Raw genomic sequence first — 17,508 nt, 5'->3', positions numbered from 1 at the left:
CCACTGGGCTGGGCTGTAGCACCTGAACAAGGCACAACTTGCTGGCGCGTGATGGGGTTGGGCCGCTGAGGGAGGGACCCAGGGATTCATCCGTCTGACCTCTTTCATCCTGATTCCTTCTGTTTTGTCATCCCACAGGGTCTTTTCGGAATGATGGTTTGAAAGCTTCTGATGTCCTTCCTATCCTAAAGGAAAAAGTGGCCTTCGTGTCTGGTGAGTGTCTGTGGAACTTTGGTCTGAAAGGGACCTGGAAGGGTGTATGCGCACATGCGTGTAAGCAATCACTTCTCGGTGTGTGAGAGAGAAGTTGGGGGGGGGGGTGGCATTTGGAGTGGATGGCTGCATCCTTGCTCCAGGGACAGTCAGAAAAAGGAGGGAGAGCCTGGATCCCAGCTGGATGCTCTGGGAGATGTTCACAGCCATACACCTGACCTCACCCCACCCTCCCAGGCCTATCAGATCCCTCATGGGCCACTGAGGTCTCTATGGGAGGTGCTCCAGCTGGAGGAGTCTGTTTACCTCACACATTCCCAGAGATTTTATTTGGGTTCATCTCTGAGCCGATCATGGGTAGGAGATTAAAATGCTTTCTAGCTCCTCTTTATCTTTCCTTCTTGGCAAAGGGAACCCGGTTGAGTGTTTGTATTCATTTATTTATTTTTCTGAATCATGACTTGCAAATATTTAGTTCCGACTTTCTTCTCCAACTCATCTGTGCACCTGGATCTTTTGATGTCTGATTCAGGGGTCAGCAAACTATAGCCTGTGAGCCAGCCACCTGTTTCTGTAAGTAAAATTTTATTGGAACACAGCCACGTGCACGTGTTTAGGTAGTATTAGTTTCCTATTGCTGCTGTAACAAGTTACCACAGATTTGGTAGCATACAGCAATAGAAATGTATTCTCTCATGGTTCGGGAGGCTGGAAATTCAAAATCCAATTTGCTGGTCTGAAACCAAGGTGTCAGCAGGTCTGTGCTACTTCCAGAGGCTCTTTTTTTTTTTTTAAGTATTTATTTATTTATTCATGAGAGACACACACAGAGAGAGAGGCAGAGACACAGGCAGAGGGAGAAGCAGGCTCCCTGCGGGGAGCCCGATGTGGGACTCGATCCCGGGACCCCAGGGTCACGCCTGGGCTGAAGGCAGATGCTCAACTGCTGAGCCACCCGGGTGTCCCAACTTCCAGAGGCTCTTAAGAGAGCTTGCCTCTTGCCTCATCCAGCTTCCGGTGACTGCCAGCATTCCGGGGTTTGCAGCCATGTCACTCCCATCTCTGCCTCTGTGGTCACATTGCCTTTTCCTCTTCTGTCTGTATCAGATCTCCCTCTGCCTCCCTTGAAGGAAGATATCTGTAACTGCATTTAGGGCCTGCTCACATAACCTAGGATAATCTTCCCATCTCAGGAGCCTCGACGTAGTCACATTTGTTGAGTCTTTTTTTCTAAATAAGCTAACATTTACAGGTTGCAGGGATTAGGGCCTGATATTTTGGGGGGCTGCTATTCAGCCTGCTACGGGCGGTGTCAGTGGCTACTTGCTAACTACAACAGCAGAGCCGAGTAGTTTCATCAGAGCCCAGATGGCCAGGAGTTTAAATTATTTACTATCTGGACCTTTCAGTTTGGTGGCCTGTGATATAATTGAAGGCGAGCTACCGGGGCACCAGCGTCACTCTGGGCTCCATCGCAGGCCTCCATTATAGACTCTCCAGCAGGGGCTGGCCTGATGGCAATGCCCCACCAAGGAGCACATTGAAAGAAACACACCCCAGTGCTCGTGCCTTTGTTTCTGGATAATCCTGATTGTCTACAAGGAGTGGTGATAGAATCAAAGGGAAAGAGCAAGTACGGCCCACAGTATATGGCTTCATTCCCCAGGTGCTGCTTGGCCTGGCTGATGGGCAACAGAGAAAATGGAGAGAAGAGAGAGAGAGGAGGGGCTTGGGGGGAGGAAAGACCAAGCAGCAGGGGCCTCCGGCCTCCTGCCTCCTGCCCGAGAGGAAGGTGAGACACTGATGATTCAGAGTGTGGAGATGGGAGGTGAGGGCAGAGTGTGTGATGGGGGTACCTAACGTACTAAATGCACTCCTTGTTGTTATTGTTACTATCATTTGTAGCAGCAGCAGCAGCAGCAGCAGCAGTAGCGATACCTGTGTTTTACGGTTGTGGCCGCGAGATGACACTGAGAAGCTGCCTTTCCCCGTTAGTGTCAGGTGCTTACACATCTTAGCAGATAGTGAAGCCGTCACTGAACGTGTTGCAACACAGGCTGAACCGCCCCTTGGTGGGACCGTGGGCAGTGATTTCAGGGTGGGTAGAAGTGTAGTGAGACAACCTGAAAAGCCTTTGTACGCCTGGATCGGAGTGCTTGCTGCTTGCTGGACATGTGGGAGGACCCTGCGTGGAAGCCCCGGGGGCCACTGGGCAGCGCTAAGCCGCTGCCTTCCAGGACGTGGCCCGCAGGCCCCTACTGCTGACTCTCTGCTCCCGAGTAGAGCCCCATCACTTCGTTTCTTCTTCTTCCTCCTCATGGCCCTGAGCCTCATTTAACCTGATGTCCTTCTGTCCCCTGGGTATCCTGCTAATCCTCGCATTTCTCTTGTGCCCAAACTTCCTCTACCTGCGCTGCTCTATCCATACCTTCTGCCAGCTTGAGCCTCTCCTCTCCTTCCCAAGTCAGTTCCTACTTTGCCTCCTCCAGGAGGCCTTTCTGGCTTGAATGCAGAGCCTCTGAACACCATCCTGTCCTGCGTCAGTGTAGGACATAGGAGTGCAGATACAGTACATTCTGACATGGGAACCCTTGTTTGATTGTTCATGCCTTGTTTTTTTCTTTTTTTAAAAAGATTTTATTTATTTATTCATGAGAAACAGAGAGAGAGAGAGGCAGAGACACAGGCAGAGGGAGAAGCAGGCTCCACACAGGGAGCCCGACACGCGGGACTGGGACTGGATCCCCAGGCCTCCAGGATCACGCACTGGGCGAAGGCAGTGCTAAACTGCTGAGCCGCCTGGGCTGCCCCCAAGCCTTGTCTTTTCTCATGTAAATTCAGCTGGAGCCCTGAGGCGGGGGCCCAGCCAGCCCAACTCTAGAGAGTTGTCCTAAGGGAGCACACAGGAGCAAAGAGCCAGGAAGGCCGTCCAGCACGAGGCAGGTAGAAGTCTGCCAGGGCAGGAGCAAGGGGGCTGGGGGTATGCATTCACTCCCTTGTACTGATGTGGGCTGAGCAGCCTGAGGCACGTCTTATTCATCTGTGCATGGTGCCAGGAGCTTTTGGACTTAGGGAATATTGTCTTTCCATGCTGGGGACGGATGCTGAGGATGCTAAGGAGACAGCTGGCTGCATCTAAAAAATAATAATAATAATAATAAAACAATAACAGAAACAGGAAACAAACCAGTAAAGCCTCTTATATCCTGAGCTTTTAAAAGAAAAGAAACACAAGAATAAAACAAAACAAAACAAAACAACCCAGAATTAAATAATGCAGTGTAGCAATCGCATTTCTTTCTGAGCGGAGAAGCAAACCGTTGGCTGTGCCTGCCCTCCTCTGCCAGTGCCCCCAGCGTGGCCAGGGAAAAGGAGCCTGTGCTGCCATGGGAACGCACATTTGGAATAATCCAGCACAGCCCTACAGCTTCTGCATGTGGGTGTGTGCACGTGAGTGTGACAGGATCTGTGGCTGTGCCTCAGGGAGCCTCTGTCTTTCCAGCCCGGCCATCCTGCTCTGCATTCAAGACCTGGGCATTCCCCCTTTGCCCCCTCCGGCTTCTTCTGAGCGCATGCGTGCCCCCCGTCCCGCCCCGAACAGCACCCATGTGTGCCTTTTATCCAGTCTGCTTGTACAGAGCTCATCTCACCTCTGTGACCTTTCTGTGCACTCACACCCTCCTTTTGGCCACCCCTGATGTCCCTCTCTGCCTCCTTATCTCCCACCAACGTCATCTGTGTGGCTGCTGTGCCACAATCTTATGGGCAGAGCAGAGACCTGGACCCAGGTCTCTCAAAGTGTGTTCCATAGAACAGCAGTCCCACAAGACGAGCCTCAAAAAAAGAAAAAGGGGTTCTATACTCCTAAGTGTGGGAATGCATATCATAGCTGCCTCCTGGAGGCTTGCCATGTTCATGAAAGCACATGTCTATTAAACACATGAAACCATCTCCCGAACTACAGAGTAACCTCATTCCCTTGAGGAAAAAAAAAATCCTATATATCCATTGACATCTTGCAGAACTATTACTACATGGACCAAACTTTTGGTTTAATTCCCTTGATGCATTTTTTTTTTAAATTTTTATTTATTATTTATGTATTATAGTCACAGAGAGAGAGAGAGAGAGAGAGAGGCAGAGACACAGGCAGAGGGAGAAGCAGGCTCCATGCACCGGGAGCCCGATGTGGGATTCGATCCCGGGTCTCCAGGATCGCGCCCTGGGCCAAAGGCAGGCACCAAACCGCTGCGCCACCCAGGGATCCCTCTTGATGCATTTTCTTGTTTCCATCTACCCTCCCACTCCCCGCCTTCCCCAGTTGCCCTGACTGGAGCCTGATAGCCCCTGAAATTTTTGAGCACTGTCCCTCTTCTGGCTCAGTCAGGGAAGCCTTAACTGCCCCTGTTTTTAGCCTTGTCTCTTCCCCGACCTTGTCCTGCCCTGCCTCTAGGGAAGGGGATCAGTGTCACTTCTAGAACATCAGACCTTCCGTCCCCTCCTCCTTCTTCCATTTTATCTCTGTCCTGAAGCTCCTGGAACCAAAGCCTCACACAGGCAGGCCCACAGCAGGAATGAGATGAGTGAAGGAATGGCTCTTTTGACGACTCTGCGAGCATCTGTATTGCCTTTTCAAAGCCTGGCTACTTTTGCACCCTCTCAGATCCACCTCCATAATGCACGCTGACGTCAGCAGGGGGTTCTCATTCTTCATCTCTGTTTATCACCCTCTGTAACTGCAACACCCATGTCAATGATCCATTCTCCTACATATTCATGGCGGCTCAGCCTTCTTGGTACCGAGGTTTTCCACCTCCTTACCTTGGCCATGCGTGTCCAAGACCTTAACTCGGACATGTGTGTCTATGGCCTTAGTCCCTTACCTTTGATCCTTTCTGATATTCCCCTATACATTGAGAAAGGATGGATAGCAGATGAACAAAACATCTGCTGTCCCCTCTTCCCCGGGAGCTCATGATCCAGCAAGACATTTCCTCCCTTCCCTGGGCCCTCCCCACTTATGCACGCACTAGCTTGATTTGCCTTCCCTCAAGTAAGAACCTGTCATGGACACTATGGCTAGACCCCAACAGAGCTCTCACCATGCCCGAGGTCCCTGCCTCATCCCTCTTAGCCCACCTCAACGCAGTCCTGCTGTTCGTCCTCTAGGGATGCTGACCAGTGACGGTCTGCTCCCCTTTTTCCCAGTACCTCAAGCCTATCCTGGCCCTTGGTAGGTGGGCTAGTTTGCTATTTTGCCTGAAGAACAATGTCTCCCAGGCAGGCTGACTTCATCCCTCTCCTTAATTTATCTGTTTCCTCCTCCCTCTCTGATTTCTATCAGTTTGCTTCAGAGAAGGGGGCAGGGCCTCTCTCCCCTTGCACCCGCTCTGAGGCCTCGTCTACCCATGGTCCCACTCTTTCCAGCACAATGACTTTTTCTCTCTGCTTGTTCCTCTTCTGCTTCCGACATCCTTATTCTTACAAGGTTATCTCCTTTCTGACAAACACCTGGCTGATCCTGCTGCCCTTTCTCAAATCCTTATCCATGCTTCCTGAAGGGGGTGGGGGCTGTACTGCTCCAGGCTTTCTCCCCTCTTTCCCCCTCCTCTGCCATCTGGAACCTTGCCCAGCCATATTTATGAAACTCTTGTTTCCAAGGGCAGAACTGGCTCTAGCTTAGGAAGTACAGTGTCGATAGTCGTCCAAGCTCCTTAGTGAGCCTTTGCCAAGCAGACCAGCCTTGGCTCCCCATGTTCTCATGGCTCTACCGTGTCCGTGGAAGATCAGGAAGAAAGGCAGAAACTTGCAGTTAAAACCGTCCAAGAGTGGAAAATCCTTAGGGTGGGTCAAGGCTAGAGAGGAAGGGTGAGGGTATGGGAGATGCTCCTAGTTTTGGGAAACCTTCCATCTAATCCTTCTGCTTCCTTTTCTTCATGTGGAAGGCAGTGGAAAGTGGGGATCATTTCCAAGGCAGATGAGTTGGGGGTGGCTGTTCATACAAAGAACTAGGGCCTGTGGTATGGAAGGTCTGGAGCTGGGGGCTCAGGTCCAACTCTGTGGTATATCTACACAAATCTGCTCCAGTGTGGGGCTGGGGGTGGTGGTGGTACCGCTGAAACATTTTTTTCCATCAGGGCAAATTTCTCAGTGGCCCTGATCTTTTTTTTTTTTTTTTTTTTTTTTTTTTATGATAGTCACAGAGAGAGAGAGAGAGAGAGAGAGAGAGAGAGAGGCGGAGACACAGGCAGAGGGAGAAGCAGGCTCCATGTACCGGGAGCCTGACGTGGGATTAGATCCCGGGTCTCCAGGATCACGCCCTGGGCCAAAAGCAGGCACTAAACCGCTGCGCCACCCAGGGATCCCGTGGCCCTGATCTTGTTTGATATTTTTTTCACTTGCGGCCTTCTTATTTCTTCTTCAAGAATATTCTGGAAATGTTCGGATTTTGTTTGTCATGCCTTCCTTCTGTCTAAGGCTTCAGGACCCCCCCAACCAGAGGGAACCGTTATTCATGAGCCCACACTTGGGTGGGGACTCTGGGAGGCTCCGTCTTTCTTTGAGAGAGCTCCTTCTTCAGGGAGCTGATCTTTAAGCTTCTTTTCCACTGTTGGTGATGGCCATGCCAATGCCTCCTCCTTGTAGTACATCCCCTTGTGGTCCCCACTCTGGAGGGTGTCGGGGAGCAGCCTGGGATGTGTGCAGGACTCTGTGCTCATGACACAGAGGTTTTCTTTGTGTAATAACCAGTGCCTGTAAAGGCATACCTTAACTTTGTCCCCCGTGACCCTCCTGAGAAACTTGGTCCTGCTTCCTAATCATGGTGCCCATTAAGGAATACATTTTTAAATGATAATAAATAGCGAATAGAAAGTTTAGGAAAAAAGTGGAAAGAAAAAACAGCCACGTGAAATCCTAACCTTCTAACGGCAACAATGATCATCATTTCACTATACTCCTTCCTGCTTTTTTTTTAATGTGATATTTAGAAAACATTTATAATCATAGTGCGTACATATGCATTTGCAGTGATTAAGACCTTGAGCATCCTGGTTTCTTTCTGATAACGATTCCCGTGCTCCTCCAGCAGGACTGACAGGTGGCACCTCAGGCAGGCAGGCAGGCAGGCAGGGGTGGATCTTTGGCTGTGCGGAGAACACTTAACATCTTTTCTATGAATCTAAAACCCTCCGAGCAGTGATGTCCTGGATGGATGCTTTCAGGCTTTCTCACCACGGTAGCCAGTGAATCCTGAACACTTCTGCCTCACGGAGATCTGCGAAGAGAAGCGAACTGAAGGTTAAATTTCCGAAGCCCACAGCTGTGTTCTCCATAAGAGGAGGCATCGCCGCCTTCCTGATCATCTCCCACTGGTAGAGAGCTTTGCATCTCAAAGTGCTCAGTCCTCAGGGCCACCCTGTAAAATGCTCATCGTTGTTTTCATCTGCACTTTGCAGTGAGCTAGTAGAGCAGTCAGAAGACTTGCCCAGGGTCACACAGGTGAACCATGCCCGAATCCCACGCCTTCACCTAAGCAGTGACTGCGTTTCCCTGGGTGCAGTGTTTCTGCCTGTTGCCACCCGCACTCAGCCGGACTCCTTCTTCCTGTTCGCCACCTTTCTGGCTGGTTTTCCTAACTGCTCTCCTCTTCCTCCCTGCAGGGGGCCGTGATAAGCGAGGCGGACCCATCCTGACCTTCCCTGCTCGCAGCAATCATGACAGAATAAGACAGGAAGACCTGCGGAAACTCGTGACCTATCTGGCCAGTGTGCCAAGGTGAGGTGGGGGGGAAGGTCCTGCGGGGGAGGGAGCCGAATGACGCTCCATCCTGCCAGGGGCCCCGTTGTTTCTGCCCTTGAAGTGGATTCTCATTATTCCTGGAACAACATCACCCACAGTTCACCTTGTTCTCATCATTCCCATTGTCACTGCTGGGATTCATTTTAACGGAGTGCGAGCCCTGGGTGGAGGTGAGAGCGAGGACAGGGCCTGGAGCGGAGACCCTGTGGCCTGGGGAGGCAGTGGGAAGTGGCCAGTTTCCTTAGGAGAGTGGGAAATCTGGCGGAGTCCACTCTGGCTTGTGCAATGGATTATTTTCAAAACCTCTGGCTTGTGGATATGATTATGGCTTTTGGAGTTTGCAGCAAATAGCTCCTCTTGTGTCACACAGCTAGATGCAGCCCTCAGCTCAATCTAGGTCACCATTTTCAACAGGGCTAATGTTGCCTGCAAGGGGGATGAAAATCGTGTCGGGGTTAGGGGGGTTGGCTAGTGAAAAGTTTGCTCTTTTATGTTTTAAGCACAGATAGACATACTGTACCTAAAAAGGTGTATATTCATGATATTAAAATTTCATTGGGTGGGGGCGCTGGGGTGGCTCAGTGGGTTGAGCGTCTGACTCCATTTCGGCTCAGGTAATGATCTCAGGGTCCTGGAATCAGGCCCTGAGTTGGGCCAAGCTCAGTGGGGAGTCTGCTTGGGAGTCTCTCTCTCTTCTCCCTCTGCCTCTCTCCCCACTTACGTGCGCGCGCACTCTCTCTAAAATAAATAAAAGTCTTTTTAAAAAATCCATTGGATGGAGCAGTTAAGGAAAAAAAGCATTAAAAAGCTCATTTGACGCAGGGAATGATGATAGTTTTAACAGGTTGAGAAACACTGGTTTCTGACTGCTTCCAGGTGGTACTGGCCACATTGGTGGTGGAAAGAGACATGTCGGGGACATGGCCTGTAGCTTTTAAGAAGGGAGAGGAGAGGCCTTTGTAGACTCAGAGATAAATAGCATGTGAGAGCTCGAATAGCCCTGAGAAGCAGTCCAGGCGACTACGTGTTGTGTTCTGTTTAGGAATCAGGGTTAGTGGCCATGAGAGCTGCTCACAGGATATCGATATGTGCCAGTGGCAGGCCTAGAACTCTGCTCTCTTGACTCCTGCCCCAGGGCTCTCCCATCCTTGTGCTTGGCTAGAGAGATTTCTGTTCTCTAGACTTGGTGGAGCCGGAGCCTGTCAAGTGTTTGTTGAGGCAAATAAGAAGTGGTGCCTTGGGCCTTTGGAATCTTCTTATCTCTGTGCATTTTATAGGAGAATTAATAAAGTACAGAGAGGAGCTACATATTAAGCTCTGCCTCTGCTGGGAGACCTTGGATAATTGTTGAAACTGCTGATTGGGGAGCCTGGGTGGCTCCGTCAGTTAAACTTCTGCATTTGGCTCAGGTCATGATCTCAGGGTCCTGGGATCGAGCCCCATATTGGGCTCCTTGCTCAGCGAGGAGTCTGCTTCTCCCTCTCCCTCTGCCCTCCTCCTGCGTACTCTCTCTCTCTCTCTTTCCCTCTTGCTTGCTCAAATAAATAAATAAATAAATAAATAAATAAATAAATAAATAAATCTTTTTAAAAAGGAAGTGCTGATTAGGTTCCTGAAGCAGGTGTCCAATGAGGCAACCACTATATTTAAAAGTGCTATGAAGGAGACAAATGTAAAGGGATCGGTGGATGGTGATGGGCAGGTGGCAAAGGGGGTTTAAGAGCAGTCATCCAGTTCTTCGGAAGATAGACTAGAATGGAGAGCCCGGAAGAGCTGCAGCAGAAGACTGTGCACAAGCATGTCAAATAGTGTCTATTTTTTTTTTCTTTATGATATCCCGTTGGGGGCCAGGAAAGAGATAAAAGTTCTTAAGTTCCAATGAAAGGGATTTGGGTTAAATCCAAAGAACTTCTAAACTTTGAGTGCAGGAGTCTTTGGGTGAAGAGTAGAGTAGCATACTTTTGTTTTTTTTTTCCTGGAGATCTTTGTACAGAAGAAATATTCCCATCTGTCTCAGACCCAAGGAGATGGACTAAATCACTCATGATTGATGTAGGTAATTTAGCAATTTAGTCATCTAGGAGCTAAGCAGTTTTAAAAGCACCTTTCCCCAGTATATTAGTAACAGGCATAAAACCAGGCATTTTCTAAAGCAATTTACAAGAAAAGTTTTCATGAGGACCCATGATGAACCTTCAATTCTTTTAGAGCCAGAAGAAATTGGGGTCCCAGGAGACATGAAGGGGACTTTTTTTTTCCTTTCTGGTATGTTTATCGCATCCCTGCAGCTGATGCACCCTTACCTTCTAAAGAATAGAAGGTAAAAGAATTGGAAGAACAGTTTTCATTCTGATTTGCTAAGCAAAGACAGGACAATATATATTGGAAGCAATTAAAAAGGAAAGACTTCTGCTGGGTGGAGGGGAATGAAACCCAAGAGGGCCTGAGGGGAAGGTCACAGAAAAGGAGAAACCATGCATTGCCATTAAAGGAATATACTAGATGCAGGCTCTCTGCTTCTCAGAGAGTGGTCCCAGGCATTGCATCCCGTGCCCATGAGAACAGAAAAGGTTCTTCCCAGGTTCTGGCAGGTGGGAGGCAAGAATCCCGTTGCCACCTTCTTCGGCAGGAAGAATTGTTCTTGGAGGCCTTCTGCTTCTGTCTTTGTCTACCAGGAGTGTGAGCACCTGGCAAGTTGCGGAGTTTACCAACCAGTCACGCCCACCCATCACTTCCTAATTCTGCTGGCCCCGAGTTCACACGGGACTACTGTTGGAAACAAAACCTGAAACAGAATTGTTCCAAAGACAGTGAAGTCTGAGGAGGGAAACTGAAGAACTTCAGAGGTCAGATAGTGTTCGCCACTCTTCTACCTAGCCATGGCTTTGGGAAAGAAGGGAAACTATGAAAATGAATAACTAGATTAGGCTGATGATATTGATGAGAAGAAATTATCTATTCTGGGTCATGGCCCGGGGGGCTAAAAGACAGGCTCCTGTTGGGGTGGAGTGTACCCGGCAGACTTGTGTAATCATCTGTAGGTGACATTTGATGTTCATTTATTCATGTATTTATTAATTCTTTATTTAACAAATATTTAGAGCCTCTACATGAGCATTCTTGGTGAGCAGGAACAGACATTTTGATAAAGTTAGGTTAAAAACTGGGTATTTCCCCACCCAGCGCAAACCAGTAGCCATAATGGGCAGTACAATATGTGACTGTGCTGGTAGCATAAGAGATGAGCTGGACAGCAGAAGATAAGCAAATAAGGACCAGTAAATAATGAAAGAAGATCCTGGAGTCTCAGGAACCAGTCATCTTGAGGGCCAATCTGGCATCAGTCTAGAATAGATGATTAAATAGATGGTTGTGAAAATTTAGAAACGAGCAGGAAAAAAATAGTCCCACTACGCTCTGTGAAGGCCAGGCCTCTTCTGGACCACTGCGTTCAACTCTGCAACACTGAGCCCTGCCAGTCCATTTTAAGAATGACATTGACCCCTTAGACTACTGTCAGGGGAGCAGCATATTGAGGGATCCACAGACTGGGTCTCTGCAGTTGAAGAATTGAAGGATATTTTCTGGCAGGAATGAAAATGGATCCCTGGGTGGCACAGCGGTTTAGCTCCTGCCTTTGGCCCAGGGCGCGATCCTGGAGATCCGGGATCAAATCCCATATCGGGCTCCTGGTGCATGGAGCCTGCTTCTCCCTCTGCCTGTGTCTCTGCCTCTCTCTCTCTCTCTCTCTGTGACTATCATAAATAAAATTTAAAAAAATTAAAAAAAAAAAGAAAACGGAAGAAAAGTGGTTCCTGACGCCAGGTGTCAGGAGAACTACCCCAAAGAGGAGGGAGGAGACAAGGTTAGAGAATGGGACTCTGACATGAAGGGCCCGCAGATGTGGGAGCTGTGCAGCAGTCTTGCCGCTGTCTTTGGAGAAAGTGAGCTTCCTGTCCGTGGAGACTGGGTGACCTTCTGTTAGGGAGGCTGTAAGAAGAATTCTTCCATTGGACTGGAGGCTGGATTGGATAATTTCTAAGAGGCTCTCTTGTCCCAAATTTTGTGTTTCTATGATATTGGGAGAAAAAAAAAAAAACACATCGTAATATCTAGGACTTCAAGAGTATTATTCCCCACCCCCAACTCCTTGAACATATGCTTCCTTTCTCAGGCTCCCTAAGTAAGTGAGGGCCTGGAATTTCACTTCGGATGGTGTCTATATCCGAAACCCTAAGAAAATTGCTTTCTAGGCCTCTTGGATTCAGGATAGGAATTTAGGGGCATCACCTGGGACCAAGGATCATCCTAGAGTGTGATTTGGAACAGTCCTAGTTAGTCTTTGGGGATCCATCTTGCCCTAAGGTACGTCCTTTCCAACTTCTCTTTCATGCTCCTGATGGGTTTGAGCACCCATCTCCGGGATCTACTCCATGCTTTCTATCATCATCTGAGGAATCACAGACCATCAGAGTAGGAAGAGGCCTGAGAAGCCTTCCAATTCAACTTGCTCCATTTACTGAATCCAACAAATGTTTACTGAGTGCCTACTATGAGGCAGGGCCTGGCTAGGTAGGCATCTTGGTGAGCTCTCATGTTCTCTTTTCTGACTGTCATCCATGCTATAGTCAGCTAACTTTCCTATCCTTTTTGTCTGCTATCTGCTTGCAGCTACTTGTACATGAAAGGAACAGAAAGGAAATACTCAGATATAATCAGCTGATGAATGTTCCTAGAAATTGAGAGACAGGATAGCACATGTAGCCTGAGAGTAAATAATTGTCCAGGCAGAGCTCACAGTGTGGATAATCTACCCACTGTGATTATTGAGAGTTGACCAAATGCTGGAAATAGGAATGTCTAAGTAGCCAGTAAAAAAAAAAAACAAAAACATATATATATCCTGGGTTATTTCTATTGCATTGAATTTCTCCTATTCATCGTCATTGTTATCCTGCTTTGTCATGACCATCTTTCCGCTGCTTCTAAGGGCACCAATTGTTAGCCCCTTGATGTCTCTGCCACTTAATTCTGCTCTTAGCAGTGCAGCTGAGATGTTAAGTGTTCTGGCAAGAAAGGCAGATATCATACTGGTGAGGCAGGATGACAAGGAATTAAGATGGGATACTCTGTTACGCCAATCAAACCAAGGTGCCAATATTCACAGCTTATTATTTGATAACACTTGCTTTTGTTCTACTGATTTCAGCAAGAGATGAATTGGGCTTATAGCCAGCACTGTCTTTGTGCAGCATCACCAGAAAATAGAAATACTCAGAAAGAGCCAGAAGGACAGTTAAAAGATGAGGAGTTAAAAACTGCAAGGGTTTCCTCCCAGTATACTCAGCCTTAGAGAGCCCCAGCTATCCAAACTGTCATCACTGAGTGTGTTTTATTGCAAGGGCCTGTTGAGATGTGTTGTTGGCATCCTGCCCTTTGTTCTGGGATCGTCAATTAAAGGAGGATATGGGGAGTACAGATAGAAGGTCCAGAAAATAGGACCAGTGAGAACATTGGCCTAAAACTTAACACCTTTTCACATTCATTTTAAATTTAGTTTGTGGGGCACCTGGGTGGTTCAGTCCATTAAGTGTCTGCCTTCAGCTCAGGTCGTGATCCCAGGGTCCTGGGATCAAACCCCACATCAGGCTCCTAGCTTAGTGGGGAGTCTGCTTCTCCCTCTCCCTCTGCCCCTCCCCACCTCTTGTGCTCACTCTCTCTCTCTCTCTCTCTCTCTACTCTGTCAAATAAATAAATAAAATCTAAAAAAGTTTTAAAAAATAAATAAATTTAGTTTGTCGCTTATGTCTATAGAGAATTTATAATGTCTATTAGAGTTCCCAGATTCTACACAAATTTGAGCAATGGCAGTTAAGCGTCCCTCTTGTTGAGCTGTGTGTAACACAAGTCCTGAAGAGCAAATAGTCTTCTGCTCTGCTGCTAAGGAACAAAAAATCACAACAGTAACTACCCTCATTAGCCATCACCTCCCTTGGAGCTGTGCAGACCTTCACAGTGAAGGGCGGAGAGGTGTCCTAGGATAGAAGATGCTGAGGTTCAGATCCCAGCTCGAGGACTTCTCAGTCCGGAAGCACATGGCCTTGCAACCTGGGCAATCTGAGAAGAGTTTAATGAAGGCACCATTTACAATCCTGCAGGCGAGGAACAGGGAAACCAGCAAGGTTTGGATCCCCAAGTTATTACAGAAACTAGAAACAGCAGGGAGGGGAGATGCTGCTATTTGTAGGCCTGAAGAAGCAAGATGAGGAGCGGTTCCCAGAATCTGGAGAGAGACAGCTGTGTGAGAGGACTGCCTGATGGAGCTGTGGCCTTGGGTGATGCCACGATGGGAGGCAAGGGGAACCCATACTCTTATTTTACTGTCCCCCCCTTCTCTAACCTCCTGCCATCATTTGTCGTTGACTGAATGCAGCCAGAGCCAATGACAGGGAGTCAGTCCATTGATGCAGTCCATGTGGGTCAACCTCCCAGGGCATCCGGCTGAGGGAAGAGGTTGGAGAATGGATTTGGAGGGGCAAATGGAAGATATCTGGCAGAGGGTGAAAACTTGAGCACGTTACTCAACATTTCTGGTCCAATATTCTGATTTTTAATTTAGGAAAAGAGTGCCCATCTCACAAGGGTGTTGTAAAGAAATTATGCAGCCATCTCTGTAGCACCCAGGCACTCAGTACTTCTCAGTCTGTCTCCTAAAGAAGAATAATAGGGTGACGGGCACTGAGGGGGGCCCTTGATGGGATGAGCACTGGGTGTTATACTAAATGTTGGCAAATCAAACTCCAATAAAAAAATTAAAATGGGGGGTATCCCTGGGTGGCTCAGTGATTTGGCGCCTGCCTTTGGCCCAGGGTGCGATCCTGGAGTCCCGGAATCAGGTCCCGCATCGGGCTCCCTGCACGGAGCCTGCTTCTCCCTCTGCCTGTGTCTCTGCCTCTCTCTCTCTCTCTCTCTGTGTTTATCATAAATAAATAAATCTTTAAAAAAATAAAAAAATAAAAAAATAAAGAGAATAATTATATATATACATACATATCTAGTAATATTTGTTATATATTTAGGAATAGATATAATGTCTATGTAAGTTATGAACCATAATAATAAAATGAACCCCTGAGAGCCCACCCTCCAACTTCAGAAGCAGAGTATCACCTCTCCTTTAAAGCTACCTATGGCTCCTCCTCACTCCAATCCTGTTTACATTCCCCAGAAACAACCACTATTCTGAGTTTTGTGTTTATCCACATCTTGCTTTTTTGGTGTAGTTTACCACATGTTTTCATAAACAATATATTGTTTAGTTTTGCTTGTTTTTGAGTTTCATAAAAATGGTATCATACCGTATGTCGTTTCCTTTGACTCACCTTTTGGAGCTACCATGATAGTCGGCAACATGAATTCCTAAATGTGATTTTGAGTGGGGAAAAGGCACTTCATGGGTCCAACCTCTGGAACTGATCTATTAAGTAATAAATAAATGCTTTAACCTACATTATTGCACTATTATAAGTATTTTGCATCTGCTGTTATGCATTTTGAAGCTGGTTCACTTTCTTGACCATGCCATCACTGGACTTGGCGGGTCTGGCCAGCACTCAGCTCTGCTGGAGCTGAAGGGCCAGAGGGTCTCTTGGAAACCCTGTGAAAAGCAACTGCGTGTGTGGCAGAGGCAGAGCCAGCCGTGATACTTCAAATGTAGAGTCAAGCACTTGTGATTCCCTGGAGAACTATAACTTTCCCGCCTGGATGATCAGAGGCGGAAACCATGTGGTCATGAAGTAGCTATGGGAAGCAGACCTGGTTATTCCAGGAACCAGTGATTGCCTTTAGGTGATAAATCAAGGACCCCGCGTTGGACAAAGCATTCCCGATGGAGAGAGGAATGTCGTTTGTCTTGCACATGTTGTCTTCAACGTAACCCTTGGAAAGGACATGGATTTGGTGAGAGTGGGGCTAACAGTACTGGACTAGCAGAGGAGGACACGTGAGCTTGAGGGAGAGTGCTGATCCTGGAAATGAGGCAGGGGGGTCCAGCCCAAGAAGAGTGAGCCCAGAAACTTCTGTCCTAGGGGAAGAAATGGTCATGGTTGCCGACAAATTTCCTCCCCTGTAAAATAGGCATAAAAGGATTACTAAACACAACAGTGGTGAGGATTACACAAGAACCCATGGACGGAGCCCAGCCCTGGACTTGGCACGCAGAAGGGGCTGCTGGCAAACAGCAGGTCTTTCCCTTTCCTTGCTTGAAAGTGGAGACTTTGTTTTGCCACCTGCCCTTCCCTGCTCCTGGTACTGCTTTGTCAAAGTCCGGCTCAGGTTGATGATTTAGGTTAGGATTAGAGCTAGCAGGAATGGCAGTGATAGCAGTGAGGTCACACCTAGCAGACGTGTAAGAAACGATGGGTGGATTAACACATCCCTCTTGACCTCTTTTATTAGTTAGAAAACCACTTCTTTATTATGGAAAATAAGTGCAGGAAAATATAAAGAATTACAGTAAATACTTGTAACTCTACCGTGTAGAGATAGGAACAAATATTGACATATTTCCTTCCAAGTTTTATTTAGAACTTATAAAAAAAACAGAATTGAATTATATGGCTTATTTAATTTTGCTTCTTGTTTCATTCCACTTTGCATTATGCCATGAGATTATTCTCTTAACGTTAAACACCTTTTATGCATAATAGTGTGTCTTGGGGTGCACCATGTTTTAATTAGCGCTGTCATTAGTCATCTAAATCATTTTTGTTTCATGGCTATATATAACTCCCAGTAAACACCTTTGTATATAAACCTTTGTCTACTTTTCAGATGGTTTCTTTGGGATAGATTTGTGGCAATCACAGACATTTTTTTCTTTTTTAAGGCTGGTGATTCACATTGCCAGATTGCTTTCCAAATTTCCTAATTTATATTTCCAGTATGCCTTTCCTGAGACTTCCAAGTCTTGACATTTCTCCAGATTTGTTTATTTGCTCATCAATCACCAGGCCTCACTGTGCAAACAATGTTATTGCCATCATTAAGAAGCCCTGACGTAGTGCCACGTGTTACCCACCGAAGCCTGATCCTGGATTTGAAAAAGAGTGAAGGGGTTGGTCACAGGGCCTGCCATTTGGGGGCCTCTCAGGTCAGGATTCTTTTTGCTTTCCTGAACTAGGAGGCCTCTTCACGGGAGCCATACATTAAAGTCTGGATCTGGCATGAAATCTAGAAGGACTTCATTGCTTTTTGCCCACAGCGAGTTTTTAGTTTTGCCTTTGGATGTGTTTCAGCTCATTGGCTGGTGGTGCAGTGAGCTCTTGCCTTGGCTCAGAGTGGTTGTTGACCTCCTCTGTGCTCCTCTGCAGTGAGGACATGACCTGCCTTCCAACTTAGGTCTCCTTGGAGTTTGTCTCTGGGTAGCAATGTTGCATGAGCCTCCAAAGCTTAGGTATGGCCCCGTGTTTTCTGCCTTAGGCTGCTGAAGCTTAG

General features: G+C 47.6%; 1 protein-coding gene across 21 annotated transcripts in view; it reads left to right on the top strand.

The window, feature by feature from the left end:
- KALRN (kalirin RhoGEF kinase) overlaps window positions 1–17,508 on the top strand; it is a 661,253-nt gene that overhangs the window by 192,533 nt on the left and 451,212 nt on the right. For all 21 annotated transcript variants that reach the window (XM_041763076.1, XM_041763066.1, XM_041763054.1 and 18 more), the window contains exons 2-3: window positions 139–213; window positions 7,875–7,989. In XM_041763076.1, coding sequence (XP_041619010.1) covers window positions 139–213; window positions 7,875–7,989 — 190 coding nt within the window. The remainder of the gene's footprint in view (window positions 1–138; window positions 214–7,874; window positions 7,990–17,508) is intronic.

The sequence above is a fragment of the Vulpes lagopus genome, chromosome 1, assembly GCF_018345385.1.
Source record: "Vulpes lagopus strain Blue_001 chromosome 1, ASM1834538v1, whole genome shotgun sequence".
Lineage (NCBI taxonomy): Eukaryota > Metazoa > Chordata > Mammalia > Carnivora > Canidae > Vulpes > Vulpes lagopus.
This window is presented reverse-complemented; position numbering and strand designations above follow the sequence as displayed.